Genomic DNA, 18,385 nt, shown 5'->3' on the forward strand with positions numbered 1-18,385 from the left:
TTTTGCAAAACCGTGTATTCGTGGTCCGTTTTAAGTGTCGTTTAGTCGTACCGAAGGCCCGGAACGCTAATCCGATCGTTAAATGCAACCAATCGCTTAATTTATTAAAAACCCAATAAATTAAATATTTTAAAAAGTTAATAATTAATTAAATTAATTAGTAAAATAAACCCGAGCGTTTCGTTGCTCAAAAAGCTATTATCAAAATCGTATCGTTTTTATCGCATTTCATTATCCGAAATATTTATTTGAATTAATATCAACCCATATCAATTAATGAAACCCTCCAAAGGTCAAGTATACATTTAATACACGTAAACACATAAAAGTTAAATAATCGCCGTTAAATAAACTAACGGAAGGTTAACGAAGGTAACAGAAAAATCAGGGTTGTTACAATAAGAAACATAAATTCCGTCATCATCTATAAAAACTATAGTTTTGGGATATTTTTGATAAATACAAAAGAACTAAATGACACACACTCATTTGCTTAAATACCAGCATTAGTCATAACAATATTTTTCATAAGTACTACGAGTATATATTGTCGGATTATAGGCCCCTTTGAATTATGAGCCTTGTTCTAGTACACATGTTGAACACTCACAAATCCGCCCCTGATCATGATCAATTTGATTTTTATCTGTAGCAGCAACTAAAGTATCATCGTCAACAATGGCCCCATCCAAATCGCCTCTAACCATATCAATAGTCTCATTTTCTACAAGTTGAGGACCCATCGGTGTGTCACTCTGCAAATGTGTTTCAACATCATCGATACAAATTTATTCATCCATGTTAAAATTATCTCTAGGTGTTGTCTTGATCACAACTTTCCAATCTTTACGAATAGGATCTGCAACATAGAATACTCGTTGTGCTTGCGAAGCTAGGATATAAGGCTCTTTAGTTTGCTTCAGACCTCGAAAATCGAGTGTCGTAAACCCATTCTCATCAACTTTTATCCTGGAACCACTTGATATCCAATCACAATGGAACAAAACAACTTTCTTCTCATCACCATACTGCAACTCGATTATATCTTTTAAAACACAGTAGTAAGTGACATCTCCCACAATAAGATCATTATCTCTAGCACTCGAGAAGCTACTTGTTAGAGCCTGAAGTATGACTCTGCTATTTTGTGTTGTCCTATTCTTCTCTACATCTTTAATGTGAAATCGGAAACCATTTATGATATATCCCTTATATTTCTTTACAACCTCACTTGGACCGTTTGCCAATGTCTCTATATCACTTGTGATTCTGTTATCCCGACTAGTCATGTCCTCATCAACCTGATTTGAGGCAATTTATTTATACAGTAATAAGTTTGGCTCAGTTATGTGACGACCCGGAAATTTTCGACCAAATTTAAACCTAATCCTTATATAATTTCGATACGATAAGCAAAGTTTGTAAAGTTAAGTCTCAAAATGTTTGAACTATTTTTGATGAATGCAATTGTCTTTGACTATTCCCGACGATTCACGAACCATTATCTGAAAATCAATACATATATACAAATATAAATATAAGTACATTTATAATATTTTAAAAATTAATAAAGTATATTTTAATCAATTGAATTAACATATAAAATAATATCTAGAGTAATAAGGTTGTTATTGAAATAAATATTAATAGTAAAATCAGTATTAATAAAAATATTACATATAACATGAATGTGAAATTTAATATGTATTAATTGTTATATTATTATTATTTCTATATTAGTATTTTTATTATTATTAATAATATTAATAGTAGCATTATTATTACTAATATAGTTATTAATTAATGATATTATTTGAATATAAATAAAAAAGACTATAAATCAAAATCACCATCACTTAAATTATTTAATAATTTTCTTGTCTTGTTTTTCAACACCCGTGAATCAACGTTGATTAGTAAGATTACTAGTTTATTTTTATTCTATACTATATTATTACTTTATGTATTATTAATATACATACACGACATATAATCTAAGAATCACCACCACTTGTGATTTTTATATTTTTTTTCTGTCCCAGCTGCTTTCCATCACCAACCCAACAAACAACTTTATTCATCTCCCTTCTTCTTTATGCTCATCAATAATCACAACCACCATCGAGCCTTAGGATTTTCGTTTTATATTTTGGTAATCATGTTTCACCAAGCCACAATCACCATGACTTCACCATTTAATGATCACTTCCACCACCATCTATTCCTTCACCACACCCGGCCACTTTAATACCACCATCACCTCTAGCAAACCACTAGCACCACCTCACAAATTGCTTCATCAACCTAAACCATGTATCCGTCTTTGTATCAAGTTCAAACACCACCAAAACCGAAGCCATAACCATCGGCTAACCCACAACAACCGCCACCATCTTATAATCACCATCCTTTTTTTTTTTATTTTGGGTGTTTCTTTAAACTCACGACCATCTTCTTCAACCAACCCACTTGTAATTACGAACGAACTTCGACTGCCACTTCTGTTATCCTTTTCTCTTCGGTACCACTCTCAAACTAAACAACCCATGAGACTGTTACAGTGATGTTTGCTCTCTAACAAACCCAAACCCACCAAATTCGTGACCCATATTATTACTATTACGGGACTGAAATTAATTTTTTTTTTTTCTCTTTTTAACTGATCAAACCTGCGTAATTTTTTTTTTTTAAAAAAAAAAAAAAACAACAACCACCCTACTACCACTTGCCCACTTGTTAGAGTTATTACAAAATATGATGAGCTGTAAAGTTCTCGTTTGCAAATTGCCTTATGATACGATTTGTTTTTTTTAATACAAAAACTTTTGACTCAAAACTAATTGGTGGATCCAATTCAATAAAGCTAGTAGATTACTAAAGTGGATTCCTCTAAATCTTGTGGGCCGTAAAAACCTAAGGATATATGGGTTGCTATGATGTGTTTTTCTGCTTCGATTTCCATTAAAATGGAGATAGTATTAGAATACTCTGATGATACCGTAAATAAAGATAATGGTGTTGATGAAGATTTGGAATATAAAATGACGATGAACATTGTTAAAAAAATGATTATGATGGTTACGATGAAGATGGTAGTGACTAGCATAACGATGATAAAACGAGTAAATGATGATGACGTTTAAGATGAAGTTTAAGATGATGATGATGATACTCGTTTATAATGGTGATACACGAAATGATTATGATGAAGAAACGAGTATAGGATGATGATGGTTAGAGTGATGTCGAGACCATGAAGATGATGAACTGTTCTGGGTATTGATTTTGAAGAAGAAAAGGAAACAGATTTATACGGTTAATTAAATTTAATCTCTAAGTTAAAACATAAATGAAACATCAGAGGAATGGTATGCGATTGTTCTTGGGAAACAAAAGGTCTTGGGTTCGAACCCAGGTCACAATAACATTTTTTAATTATCAGAGAAGCTGGGCTGTGTTAAAAGATTGGGCATGTTGGGCCGTGATCCAAACTATTATGTTGGGCCGATTATGTTGTGCAAACAGACTATAGAAATAAAAATTAGTATTAAGGCAGATAAGGAATGGCAGAGAAATGGTTAAGGATATGTGTGTGTAACCGAGAGGTCTCGGGTTCGAGACTGGGCGAGGGCGTTTTATTTTTTAAATCCGATTCTTTAAAAGGTAACATTATGTTTTATTACAATTATTGTTATGTTATTTATTTATAACATTAATATTAGGATTATTATCATCGTTAATATAATTAATATCATTATTAAGACTACTAATATTATACTATTAGGATTATTATTAATAATTTTATATGTATTATTATTATTACTCAAATACACCTTTTATTTATTATTATTAATATTATTTTACCAAATAAATATTTGTTATATAAAAAAAATATATTTAAATACATATGACATAACGATAGTAATATTCTTATAATAAATACTAATTATGTATCTAAAGTAACTAGAATAAAAATAGTTAATTAAGTTATTAATGAAACATATAATTTACTAAAATAACAATTAATATATATAAATTTGTTTGATTACAATTATATGTGTTAATATAGATACAAATGATATAGGTTCGTGAATCCGAGGCCAACCCTATATTGTTCAATGTCGTTCTATGTATTTTTACTACAAAATACATTAGGTGAGTTTCATTAATCCCTTTTTAAATGCTTTTGCAATATATATTTTTGGGACTGAGAATACATGCGCTGTTTTTATAACTGTTTTACGAGATGGACACAAGTAATCGAAACTACATTCTATGGTTGGATTATCGAATTAAATATGCCCCTTTTTATTAAGTCTGGTAATCTAAGAATTAGGGAACAGACACCCTAATTGACGCGAACTCTAAAGATAGATCTATCGGGCCCAACAAGCCCCATCCAAAGTACCGGATGCTTTAGTACTTCGAAATTTATATCATGTCCGAAGGAGGATCCCGGAATGATGGGGATATTCTTATATATATATTGTGAATGTCGGTTACCAGGTGTTCAATCCATATGAATGATATTTTTGTCTCTATGTATGAGACGTTTGTTTATGAGAAATGGAAATATGAAATCTTGTGGTCTATTAAAATTATGAAATGATTATTTATGTTAAACTAATGAACTCACCAACCTTTTGGTTGACACTTTAAAGCATGTTTATTCTCAGGTACGAAAGAAATCTTCCGCTGTGCATTTGCTCATCTTAGAGATAGTACTTGAAGTCATTCATGACATATTTCAAAAGACGTTGCATTCGAGTCGTTGAGTTCATCAAGATTATTATTAAGTCAGTTATAGTAAGATATATTACAAAATGGTATGCATATTGTCAACTTTCAATGTAATGAAAGATTGTCTTTTCAAAAACGAATGCAATGTTTGTAAAATGTATCATATAGAGGTCAAGTACCTCGCGATGTAATCAACTGTTGTGAATCGTTTATAATCGATATGGACTTCGTCCGGATGGATTAGGACGGGTCCTTTCAGTTGGTATCAGAGCGGTGGTCTTAGTGAACCAGGTCTTGCATTAGAATGTCTAACTGATAGTTGTTAGAATGCATTAGTAAGTCTGGACTTCGACCGTGTCTGCATGTCAAAAGTTTTGCTTATCATTTTTGTCAAAAATCATCTGCTTATCATCCTTAGGAAATTACATGCTCATTATTCTTAGTCTAGACACGTTTTACTGCATTGACTACATAAATAGTGTATAGACAAAATTTATATCTTAGCGTATCTGACAATTCATATCTTAGCGTATCTGTTACTGTAGACCTTTCCTGATATCTCTCATAAATTTCTCCTTAATTTAAGGGATCCTGGTACTATATATATCTATGCAAATTATGCATTGAGAATACCATCCAACTATAAATTGCTGTCACTAAACTCTTCATACCAAAAAAAAAAAAAAAAAAAAAAAAAATCTTTCCTGAGATCGCGTAAGATGGCCTCTACGAATCAACCAAGTTCCTCTGACTCCGAAGACAGCGTGACAGGAGCACACCAACCAATCAACTACCGTGATTACTGGAGAAAATGGGGGTGGGTTCGCGACATACTCACCCTATGGAGAAGGGAAGAAGGTACTCCATATCATGAACCGAATCTACCACCTAACCTTGGAGTACTTGACCCGCTCACCGGTGAACCCGTTCGCAACACCATTTATACCCTTTTTGCCAGAATTTTTCGTCTTGAGACTACCATTAACGGAACTAGAGAAGATATTCAACCTCTACCCCACACTGATAACCAACCAGGGTTAGTAGAAGAAGTTAAAGAACTCCGAGCTCGAGTGTTAACTTTAGAGAGCACGGTACACAGTTTGCAAGCATCAACAGTATCACCAACACCAGTCACATCACCAACCTTAGCACCAACAGCACTAGTACCACCAACAACAACATCCGCATCACCAGCTTCGACATCTCATTCTGTACCTCGAGTATAATCATTGTTCCACATGACGTTCTACATCATTTATCTTCGTTCGACATGATGATTATGTAAACTCTAATGTTTTAGAGATTATACCTACTTGTTGAAACGGTAAATCAAAAGAGTTTAATATCATATTGACTCGTTAAATCCATGGTTACATCTGAAGAAAATATATATGTAAATATATTTTCATAAAGATTGTGATTAAAAATTCTCTTGTACAAACTGTTAATGGTGAAAATATCTTAACGGGTAGGTAATACCCGAGAACTATTTAAATTTCACATTAATAAGTTACATTGTACGTTCTTCAAATCTGTTTCAACAGTCATATACTATCCTACTTATATCCACCGATATACAAATCAGTTCACCCCAGAATAACCATATTCATCCAATTTCATATTTCGAATTTGATTTATCAAAAATCAAGTGGCATAATGAAGGAAACATTTGACAAAATAAAATTTGTTAGAAACAAACAAATTAACTATGAGAAATTTTGTTAAGAATCCACGTTAACTGTTCCTAGCTAATTCTTCCTAGCTAACTGATTACATTTTATTTATCGCAATTTAATTATCGCAATTTACATTCTCGCAATTTTATCTATCGTCATTTAATTTCTGTTATTTATTTTACGCACTTTAAATATCGGGACATGTATACAAGGTTTTGACATATCATATCGACGCATCTATATATATTATTTGGAATCACCATAGACACTCTATATGCAGTAATGATCGAGTTCTCTATACAGGGTTGAGGTTGATTCTCAAATAATATATATACTTTGAGTTGTGATCGAGTCTGAGACATGTACACGGGTCACGATACATATTAATTAAATCGAATATTATATATTAAATTATATATGAATTATTGGACTGTTAACTGTGGATTATCAACTGAGGACTATCAACATTGGACAATTAAAATAAATTAAAATATTGATTATAACATATGAAACTAAACATATCTTCAAGTTTGCCACTTGATCTCATCTTAAACCTCATCTATATCTTGACGATTACAATCTGCGTTCAAACCTTTCATGATTCTTGAAAACATCTCAATCGAGAAGATGAACCAACCACACTTCATCTACAGAAAGAAAAGATTGATGCGTATAGTTATACACCTGAGAAACTCTCGGCAACTGAGTAAACGTTTAACGCGTAGTTGTGCTAATTCCTTTAGCGTTATTATTACCGAAAATAACTTTGCAATTCCTTTTCAAAACTAGTCAATTTTGTCACAGCTCCAGCAAGTCAACTTCGACTTTTCGTTCGAAACAACCTTATTATCACCTTGACTAATATGTATGTTCATTTATTGTTACCAGGTAACCTTTTATATTCCACCATATTACCATCAGCGTTTAATCATCTAAAAACACAATTCTCCTGAAACCACCTCGGATTGATAACCGATGATTCAGATATCGTAGCATTAAATGCAGAGGAAACAGAAAAATTGTAGATGGTCTAAACAGCCAAAAGTTTGATGATAAATAAGGGAGTGTTAGGAACGCTCGATAGAAAATTTGGTACTGAAAAGCAGATTGAGCTAACCATAAAGGAAACCAAGGAGAAATACAAGTAACATACCCTAAATTCATAGAACTCAGATAAATCTAGATCCGTTGAAATCTTTAGAGAATATCTTGCTCCGAAGTCATGTTAAAATCTTGCGAAAAATCTTTCTCCATCAACCATCGAACTTAGAAATTCCAAAATATCATCATCAATATCTTCGATATTTCTGAGGATATTTTCATAAATATTCTCGTCCGAAATTATATACCTCTTCGTGCTTCCTGTGTGTCATTATATTGGAAACATTCAATAGAAAAATTTAGTACCGAAAAGCAGATTATGCGAAACTATGAAGAAAGCCGTAGACAAATCACAAAGAATAAGTTTGACTTCAAAGAATCCAAATGATTCAATGTCTGCTAAAGTCTTTAGTGAATATCTTACTCCTTACTCTAAATCCTTGCAGACAATAGTTTCTATCATCCTCTGATCTTAGATATTCCGAGATATTATCGTATCTTTCATTATAAATATCCTCCATATTTCTGGAGATATTTTTATAACTATTCTTATCTGAAATCATTAATCTCTTCGTGCTATCAGTATTATATCATATAGAAGCTGTTAGTTTCTATATTCGGTAGACTTTCGAATTTAAAATATGAATGTTTTTGAAGTAGTGTTGGGAACTGATGCATGAGTTAGTATAATATAATGACACTTGATCAACGTGATTATATTATAGTAAGTCATGCTGAGTTCTAATGGGACATGATGGTTCACAGTAAATCATACCACCATCATGTGTCATGTTACATAACTCTTTCATTCTAATTAACTTCTGAACATATCAAGAAAGTATATTCCTGATAGCTCTACTCTCAATGATTCTGGTAATTTGACTAATCAAATCGTGCTATTACGTTCTTTCTTGATTATAACATTAAACTCATTCGCAACTCCATACTTACAAATTCTAGACCATTACTCGTTTTATTAGAGATTGAGAGGAGATTAAAAAGACGAAGAGCTCCGAAACATAAAGGGAGATATAAAACTCGACGACAATACTGAAATTTCAATAATTAAAAAAATTAAAACATCACGACAATTAAAAATTTAAAAGATTACAATCAAGCTACTCGATTGTCGTCAATTGTCATCTGCAAAGTAGCGTTCACCAGTCATTTCACCATCCGTGAGGTACTCTGGAGACATCGGTATTTCTCTTGATGCCTCAACTGCTGCTTCAGTTGATTCATCGAGGTAACGATAACTCAACGTCTCTTCATCTTCCAGAACCGCATACAAAGAAATACGTTTACCACGATCTTCAATGGTATCTTTTATAAAGTACCATTGATCATCGGTACACAGAAAACTTGCCCTACAATCCGCATCATAATCGTCTTTATAAAAGAACACAGACGTAAATTCACACGGGACTTTTTCCTTCAGAAAGGATAGCAAGTCTTGTAAACCAACATCACGAATGTCAATATCTTCAAACGAAATACTGTCGCACCACTTATATTCCTTCATTTGATTACGGAAATCACCTCCGTAATGAACATCGAATGAAACAATCATTGGGGGAAGTGTTAACATTTTGCAGTTTGGGAGTGTTTGATTTTGATTTTGAGAAAGGTGGAAATGTAAAAGAAATATATGTTTGAGTGAATAAAATGAAGTATATGGTTGGTGTTATTATAGGATAAAAGTGACCGTTGGGATAGCCGTTGGAATTTTTTTTTTACTAACGGCTAAAAAAAAAAATTTGGGCAAGTTTTTGGGCGAAGGTGGACGATGCCCGTTAGGACCTCTCTCATGATAGTTTCATTCGTGATATAAATATACATTCAATTTATCCAGGTTAGACCCTGTGATAAAATTCTATTTATCAACTCATATTTGCCATGAAAATATTTTTATTGTTAGCCATGACGACCTCACTCAAATTTCGGGACGAAATTTCTTTAACGGGTAGGTACTGTGACGACCCGGAAATTTTCGACCAAATTTAAACCTAATCCTTATATAATTTCGATACGATAAGCAAAGTTTGTAAAGTTAAGTCTCAAAATGTTTGAACTATTTTTGATGAATGCAATTGTCTTTGACTATTCCCGACGATTCACGAACCATTATCTGAAAATCAATACATATATACAAATATAAATATAAGTACATTTATAATATTTTAAAAATTAATAAAGTATATTTTAATCAATTGAATTAACATATAAAATAATATCTAGAGTAATAAGGTTGTTATTGAAATAAATATTAATAGTAAAATCAGTATTAATAAAAATATTACATATAACATGAATGTGAAATTTAATATGTATTAATTGTTATATTATTATTATTTCTATATTAGTATTTTTATTATTATTAATAATATTAATAGTAGCATTATTATTACTAATATAGTTATTAATTAATGATATTATTTGAATATAAATAAAAAAGACTATAAATCAAAATCACCATCACTTAAATTATTTAATAATTTTCTTGTCTTGTTTTTCAACACCCGTGAATCAACGTTGATTAGTAAGATTACTAGTTTATTTTTATTCTATACTATATTATTACTTTATGTATTATTAATATACATACACGACATATAATCTAAGAATCACCACCACTTGTGATTTTTATATTTTTTTTCTGTCCCAGCTGCTTTCCATCACCAACCCAACAAACAACTTTATTCATCTCCCTTCTTCTTTATGCTCATCAATAATCACAACCACCATCGAGCCTTAGGATTTTCGTTTTATATTTTGGTAATCATGTTTCACCAAGCCACAATCACCATGACTTCACCATTTAATGATCACTTCCACCACCATCTATTCCTTCACCACACCCGGCCACTTTAATACCACCATCACCTCTAGCAAACCACTAGCACCACCTCACAAATTGCTTCATCAACCTAAACCATGTATCCGTCTTTGTATCAAGTTCAAACACCACCAAAACCGAAGCCATAACCATCGGCTAACCCACAACAACCGCCACCATCTTATAATCACCATCCTTTTTTTTTTTATTTTGGGTGTTTCTTTAAACTCACGACCATCTTCTTCAACCAACCCACTTGTAATTACGAACGAACTTCGACTGCCACTTCTGTTATCCTTTTCTCTTCGGTACCACTCTCAAACTAAACAACCCATGAGACTGTTACAGTGATGTTTGCTCTCTAACAAACCCAAACCCACCAAATTCGTGACCCATATTATTACTATTACGGGACTGAAATTAATTTTTTTTTTTTCTCTTTTTAACTGATCAAACCTGCGTAATTTTTTTTTTTAAAAAAAAAAAAAAACAACAACCACCCTACTACCACTTGCCCACTTGTTAGAGTTATTACAAAATATGATGAGCTGTAAAGTTCTCGTTTGCAAATTGCCTTATGATACGATTTGTTTTTTTTAATACAAAAACTTTTGACTCAAAACTAATTGGTGGATCCAATTCAATAAAGCTAGTAGATTACTAAAGTGGATTCCTCTAAATCTTGTGGGCCGTAAAAACCTAAGGATATATGGGTTGCTATGATGTGTTTTTCTGCTTCGATTTCCATTAAAATGGAGATAGTATTAGAATACTCTGATGATACCGTAAATAAAGATAATGGTGTTGATGAAGATTTGGAATATAAAATGACGATGAACATTGTTAAAAAAATGATTATGATGGTTACGATGAAGATGGTAGTGACTAGCATAACGATGATAAAACGAGTAAATGATGATGACGTTTAAGATGAAGTTTAAGATGATGATGATGATACTCGTTTATAATGGTGATACACGAAATGATTATGATGAAGAAACGAGTATAGGATGATGATGGTTAGAGTGATGTCGAGACCATGAAGATGATGAACTGTTCTGGGTATTGATTTTGAAGAAGAAAAGGAAACAGATTTATACGGTTAATTAAATTTAATCTCTAAGTTAAAACATAAATGAAACATCAGAGGAATGGTATGCGATTGTTCTTGGGAAACAAAAGGTCTTGGGTTCGAACCCAGGTCACAATAACATTTTTTAATTATCAGAGAAGCTGGGCTGTGTTAAAAGATTGGGCATGTTGGGCCGTGATCCAAACTATTATGTTGGGCCGATTATGTTGTGCAAACAGACTATAGAAATAAAAATTAGTATTAAGGCAGATAAGGAATGGCAGAGAAATGGTTAAGGATATGTGTGTGTAACCGAGAGGTCTCGGGTTCGAGACTGGGCGAGGGCGTTTTATTTTTTAAATCCGATTCTTTAAAAGGTAACATTATGTTTTATTACAATTATTGTTATGTTATTTATTTATAACATTAATATTAGGATTATTATCATCGTTAATATAATTAATATCATTATTAAGACTACTAATATTATACTATTAGGATTATTATTAATAATTTTATATGTATTATTATTATTACTCAAATACACCTTTTATTTATTATTATTAATATTATTTTACCAAATAAATATTTGTTATATAAAAAAAATATATTTAAATACATATGACATAACGATAGTAATATTCTTATAATAAATACTAATTATGTATCTAAAGTAACTAGAATAAAAATAGTTAATTAAGTTATTAATGAAACATATAATTTACTAAAATAACAATTAATATATATAAATTTGTTTGATTACAATTATATGTGTTAATATAGATACAAATGATATAGGTTCGTGAATCCGAGGCCAACCCTATATTGTTCAATGTCGTTCTATGTATTTTTACTACAAAATACATTAGGTGAGTTTCATTAATCCCTTTTTAAATGCTTTTGCAATATATATTTTTGGGACTGAGAATACATGCGCTGTTTTTATAACTGTTTTACGAGATGGACACAAGTAATCGAAACTACATTCTATGGTTGGATTATCGAATTAAATATGCCCCTTTTTATTAAGTCTGGTAATCTAAGAATTAGGGAACAGACACCCTAATTGACGCGAACTCTAAAGATAGATCTATCGGGCCCAACAAGCCCCATCCAAAGTACCGGATGCTTTAGTACTTCGAAATTTATATCATGTCCGAAGGAGGATCCCGGAATGATGGGGATATTCTTATATATATATTGTGAATGTCGGTTACCAGGTGTTCAATCCATATGAATGATATTTTTGTCTCTATGTATGAGACGTTTGTTTATGAGAAATGGAAATATGAAATCTTGTGGTCTATTAAAATTATGAAATGATTATTTATGTTAAACTAATGAACTCACCAACCTTTTGGTTGACACTTTAAAGCATGTTTATTCTCAGGTACGAAAGAAATCTTCCGCTGTGCATTTGCTCATCTTAGAGATAGTACTTGAAGTCATTCATGACATATTTCAAAAGACGTTGCATTCGAGTCGTTGAGTTCATCAAGATTATTATTAAGTCAGTTATAGTAAGATATATTACAAAATGGTATGCATATTGTCAACTTTCAATGTAATGAAAGATTGTCTTTTCAAAAACGAATGCAATGTTTGTAAAATGTATCATATAGAGGTCAAGTACCTCGCGATGTAATCAACTGTTGTGAATCGTTTATAATCGATATGGACTTCGTCCGGATGGATTAGGACGGGTCCTTTCAAGTTATATCATCACTACATTATCGTAATAAAACTAGCAAAAATAACTTACGTAATCAGACAGCCACTCCTCAAACTCCTGAGTATGTAAATGTTGAATGTCACGCTTACGTTTTTTTGAATTTTGATGACTAAGAATATTCAGATGCTCTCTGCAATCAAAGTAACAAAAAGAGAATAATGTACATTATCGTCAAAATTACACAATGTCATATAAAAAAATAATCTCATAACATAGTAAATTTAAATAACTTACGTTCGTAAGAAATCTATTTCACTACAATTGAACAGCACATGTGAGTGTGCAATAGCCAAAGTGTCATAGCCGAGTTTTACTACGTTTGTTGCACCAATTGGTCGACCAGGCATATAAAATATTGGTAAGACATTATCATCACCACCATCATCATGATTTCGGCTAGTCTTATTATGTATGGTCTCGACATCACTGGCTAAATACAGAGAACAAAATGACAAACACTCTTCCACTAAATATCCTTCTGCAATTGAACCATCGGGTTTACTCTTGTTTCGCACATAAGATTTTAATGTACCTAAATACCTGAGTGGTCAAAAAAAGTTTATATCAGATTCAAAAAAAAAGTTGTATTCAAACGAGTATAATTTACTACATCATAAATGGTCACCTCTCGATTAGATACATCCAACGGTAATGAACAGGTCCCCCTAATCTGGCCTCTGAAGCTAGATGAACCGATAGATGAATCATGACGTCAAAAAATGATGGTGGAAAAATCCTTTCTAAATCACAAAGTATTTTTCCAATATCTTTTTCCATGTTAAATAAATCATTAGGATTAAGAACTTTTGAGCATAATTGTCTGTAGTACCGACATAACTTCATGATAATAGAATGCACAGCTTCGGTAAAATATTTCTTATTGCCACGGGAAGAAACTGCTGCATCAAAATATGATTATCGTGACATTTTAGGCCTAACATTTTTGGAGTAGGTTTTACCTGAATGCATCTAGAAATATTAGCAGCATAACCATCTGGCACTTTCACCTCTTTTACCACATTACAAAATTTTCTTTTTCTTTTTTATCCATTTCGAAACATGCAGGAGGCAAATACACTTTGCCATTTGATAAAGGTTCTGGATGAAGTTCATGTCTAATACTCATTTCTTCCAAATCATAACGTCCTTTTAAATGATCCTTGGTCTTTCCATCTATATTCATTAATGTTCCAATGAGACTGTCACACACATTCTTTTCAGTATGCATTACGTCTATATTATGACGTATTAAGTTATTTTTCCAGTATGGTAACTGAAAAAAATACTTCTCTTCTTCCAATTATATGGTAAGGATAGGTTATCCTTCACAAGTTTTCCAAATTTTATTTCAAAACCTTTCAGCACCGCAAGCACTTGTTCCCCTGTTAAGCTACGAGGTGGCCCTTCACGTTCTTCCATGCCATCAAAAGAATCTTTATCCATACGGAAAGGATGCAACAATTCCAACCAGTGACGATGTGCCATGAAGATTTCTTTGTGGGAGTTTGATAAACGTGTTGATCTGGTTTCCTTATGGCATGAAGGACAAGCTAATTTACCTTTAGTGCTCCAACCCGATAAATTTGCATACGCAGGAAAGTCACTTACCGTCCATAACAAAGAAGCATGCAGTGTGAAGTAACTCTTAGTTGATGCGTCAAAAGTATTAACTCCAGTATCCCACAACTCTTTTAACTCATCAACTAGAGGTTGCATATAGACATCTATATTATTACCTGGAGTAGATGGACCGGGTATAAGTAAACTTAGGAATAAAAAAGGTTTTTTCATGCACAACCATGGAGGTAGATTATATGGCATTAAAATAACAGGCCATGTAATATGTGAAACACTCATGTTTCCAAAAGGGTTAAACCCATCACTCGCCAAACCAAGCCTCACATTACGAGGTTCTTTAGCAAATTCAATATTCTCATAATCGAATGTTTTCCAGGCTAGTGAATCTGCGAGATGTCTTAATCTACCATCTTTCGTACGACTCTCTTCATGCCATCTCATCGACTAGGCCATTTTAGGCGACATAAACAATCTTTGCAAGTGTGGTATGAGTGGAAAATAACGCAACACTTTTGCTCCAACCTTCTTAGCTTTATAATCACCATCATTATCAGCTTCTGTGGTTGACTCATTTTCAGAATCATTATTAATTTGTTTATATCTTGAGGTCTGACATACGTCACACTTAATTTTGTCCTTGTTTTCTTTCCAGTACAACATACAATCATTTGGACAATCATAAATTTTCTCATAACCAAGACCCAAATCTCTTATTATCTTCCTTAATTCGTACAATGACTTCGATATGGCAGTATGAGGGAAGGCTTCCCTCATTGTGTCAAGAATCATGCTGAATCCTTTTTCATTACATTTTCCAACACATTTTGAATTGAAGTGTCTAACAATGAACGAAAGAACAGAGAACTTACAGCCGGGATATAATTCTTTCTTTGCATCTTCCAATACTTTATTAAAATTTTCAGCATTTAAGTTTGGTACAGTCTAATTTTTAGTTTGTTGGATATCATCTTCATCTTCATCTTCATCTTCATCTTCAAATACATTGAAGACGCATTGGGCCAATGCTTGCATATCATCTTCATCGGCATCTTCAAACGTTGGTGTATCATCCGGTTCGAAATACACATTTGGAATTTTATAACCTTATAGCAAATGTGTTTTAGCCTGGACCCGATCAACCTGTTTGTGATTACCGCAATATTTGCACGGACAATATATATGACCATCTTTTCCCTTTTTAGAGAAAATATGTTCTATAAATTTTTCAAGTCCTTTTTCGTATGCAGGGGAAGATCTACACAAGGACATCCAAGTCGAGTCCATCATATATAGACCAGTATTCTACAAACACATTTAATCGAACATAAATTAACGTGGTTCAAAATCAAAGATTGTACTGTAAGAATTAAGGGGTATGGACATGAAACAAAATAAATTAACCTGTTTTAAAATCAAAGATTCAAAATTAAGGGGTATGGACAAAGCGTATGAAACAAGCTGACCCAATTTTTCGATGATTGAAACTTATATCTTTAATTACGTACTAACTGATTAATAATCGATGATTGAAATTAACTTAGATCTGCAAACACATCTTCAAAAACTGATGATGATTGCAATTGTAATTAAATACGTACGATGTTATTATAAATTGTTAATAGTAATAGTAATAATTATAATAATAATTATTATTATTATATGATGATTTTGATACATCTAATAAGATCTAATACGAGTATAAGTTTAAGATAAATATTCAAATAATTAATAAAATATAAAATAATATACATAATGTTGGTTAAAAGTTGGCCGATGGTGTACGGATCATCACCCTTATAGTTTAGGCCAGGTATAGGGTTATGGTACATGGTTTAATGTTTATTGTATATAGGATATAGGATTTAGGGTATCGAGTTTAGGATTAAGTGTTTATGATTTAATGTGTACGTTTACGGTATATGGTATAGGGTTTAGGGTTTAGGGTTTGGGGTTTAGGGTTTAGGGTTAAGTGTCTATGATTTAATGTTTAAGGTTTAGGGTTTAGGGTTTATGTAACATCCTGTTTTTTAGTTACACGTTATTTTGGACGCCATTCGAATTACTAGGCATGTAAGCGTATATTTGGATCCCAAATAAAGTTTGAGTTAATGTTCTAAAACCTTACCATTAGATGTAAATCTTATTACGTTTCCAACGATATTTGATTCATCGAAAACTGAGTTACGGTTTGAAAGTTACGACCAAAACAAACTGTTGTTTCAGTCCTAGTGCATTTGGACGCCGTCCAGCCTTTTTGAAAGCCGTCCAAATGGCCTGATGGGCCAGCTGTGTAATTTTAAAGTTTTTAAAAGAGGGTATTTGAGTCTTTTCACTTGGGGATCGGTTGAGCCATTAAAACTTATCCAATTTCATTCTTATCCCCATTTTCACCTTCTCAAACACTCTCATCCAATCCTAGAGAGAGAGGAACCCATTTTAGAAAGAGAGCTTGATTTGAGGAAGAAGATGAGTGAATTGGGTCAAGTCGTGAGAGTTAATGTTGTTCACCTCGTTTATGGCTACGTTGTGGTAGTGTTGTTAAGTTCTAAATCCGAATTTCATTGTTAAGATTATTATTTGAGTTAGGGTTTGTGCTAGTTGGAGTTATAACCCACTTATTATGAAATTTGGGGGTTTTGGGTAAGATTCATGAAAGTAAACCCAAATTGGTGACTTAGGGTTTTGATTGATGAAATTGTAAGTTTGGATCATGCATGTGTTGGTTAAACTTTAGAACACTTGTGTACTAGTGATCTTGGTGTGTGTTGACTTGATTTTGGGTGTAAACCCTAATTTGGGTCAAAATCGGTTTTGAGTTGAAATGGGTCAAGTGTTCTTGATTTTTGGTGTCAAATGATGATTTCGAGACACAATCACTAGTTGTTATTGATCGTAGGTACTTTGGGTGTAATTTAACAAGTCAAAGTGAGTTAAACCTAATTTGGTCAATGGAAGTCAAACTTTGTGTTAAGTGTTAAATTGGTGACTTTATGACATAATCACTAGTAATGGCGCTTATGGGTCGAACTTGACTTGTTTTAGCGGTTAAGTGCAATTTAGGTCGAGTTGCACTTATGGGTTGGTTTTGTATGATCAAGTGCATTAAGTGTTAGTGAGTACTTGTTTGTATGGGTCGAAATTACCACCCGTAGTGGTAATTGGTTTGTGTCCATTAGGTGTTAAATGGGCGGGTTTTGGCGAGCAAGATGTGATCTCTCGACTAAGGGATAATTGCGTCGGATTCTCTTTTAGAGAATGTATATTTATGTGTATATTGTGCCTATGTGCGATATAGGTAACTATTTGCTCGGATATGAGGACGGAGATCTTAATACACTACTCGTGCGAACGTTTCCAAGGTGAGTGGAATAATTATATATGTATGTATATAGTCTACTTATTTGTGTGCTATGGTATGAACCAAAGAGCTGGTAGTGCCATAGTATGTGCGAGTGTGCAATGATGTGAACCAAAGAGCCGGTAGCATCATAGTACGTGTGTTGTAGTGTGAACCAAAGAGCTGGTAGCACTATAGCACGAGTTGTTAGGGTGTGAACCAAAGAGCCGGTAGCACCTTAGCGTGAGTATGACTCAGAGTTATGATGTGAACCAAAGAGCCGGTAGCATCATGACAAATGCGTAGTGGCGTG

The 18,385-nt window shown here is 32.8% G+C and overlaps 1 protein-coding gene across 1 annotated transcript; it reads right to left on the reverse strand.

Moving 5' to 3' along the window:
• Positions 1 to 572: 572 nt before the first annotated feature.
• LOC139854159 (uncharacterized) lies at positions 573 to 15,176 on the reverse strand. Its single transcript, XM_071843482.1, has 8 exons — positions 14,444 to 15,176; positions 14,234 to 14,330; positions 13,783 to 13,977; positions 13,392 to 13,697; positions 13,188 to 13,287; positions 1,500 to 1,505; positions 837 to 1,301; positions 573 to 755 (listed from the first exon to the last, which is right to left on the reverse strand). Exons 1-8 carry the CDS (start codon positions 15,174 to 15,176, stop codon positions 573 to 575), a joined length of 2,085 nt encoding a protein of 694 aa, XP_071699583.1.
• Between the last annotated feature and the right edge of the window lie 3,209 nt (positions 15,177 to 18,385).

Source organism: Rutidosis leptorrhynchoides, chromosome 6, assembly GCF_046630445.1.
Source record: "Rutidosis leptorrhynchoides isolate AG116_Rl617_1_P2 chromosome 6, CSIRO_AGI_Rlap_v1, whole genome shotgun sequence".
NCBI lineage: Eukaryota > Viridiplantae > Streptophyta > Magnoliopsida > Asterales > Asteraceae > Rutidosis > Rutidosis leptorrhynchoides.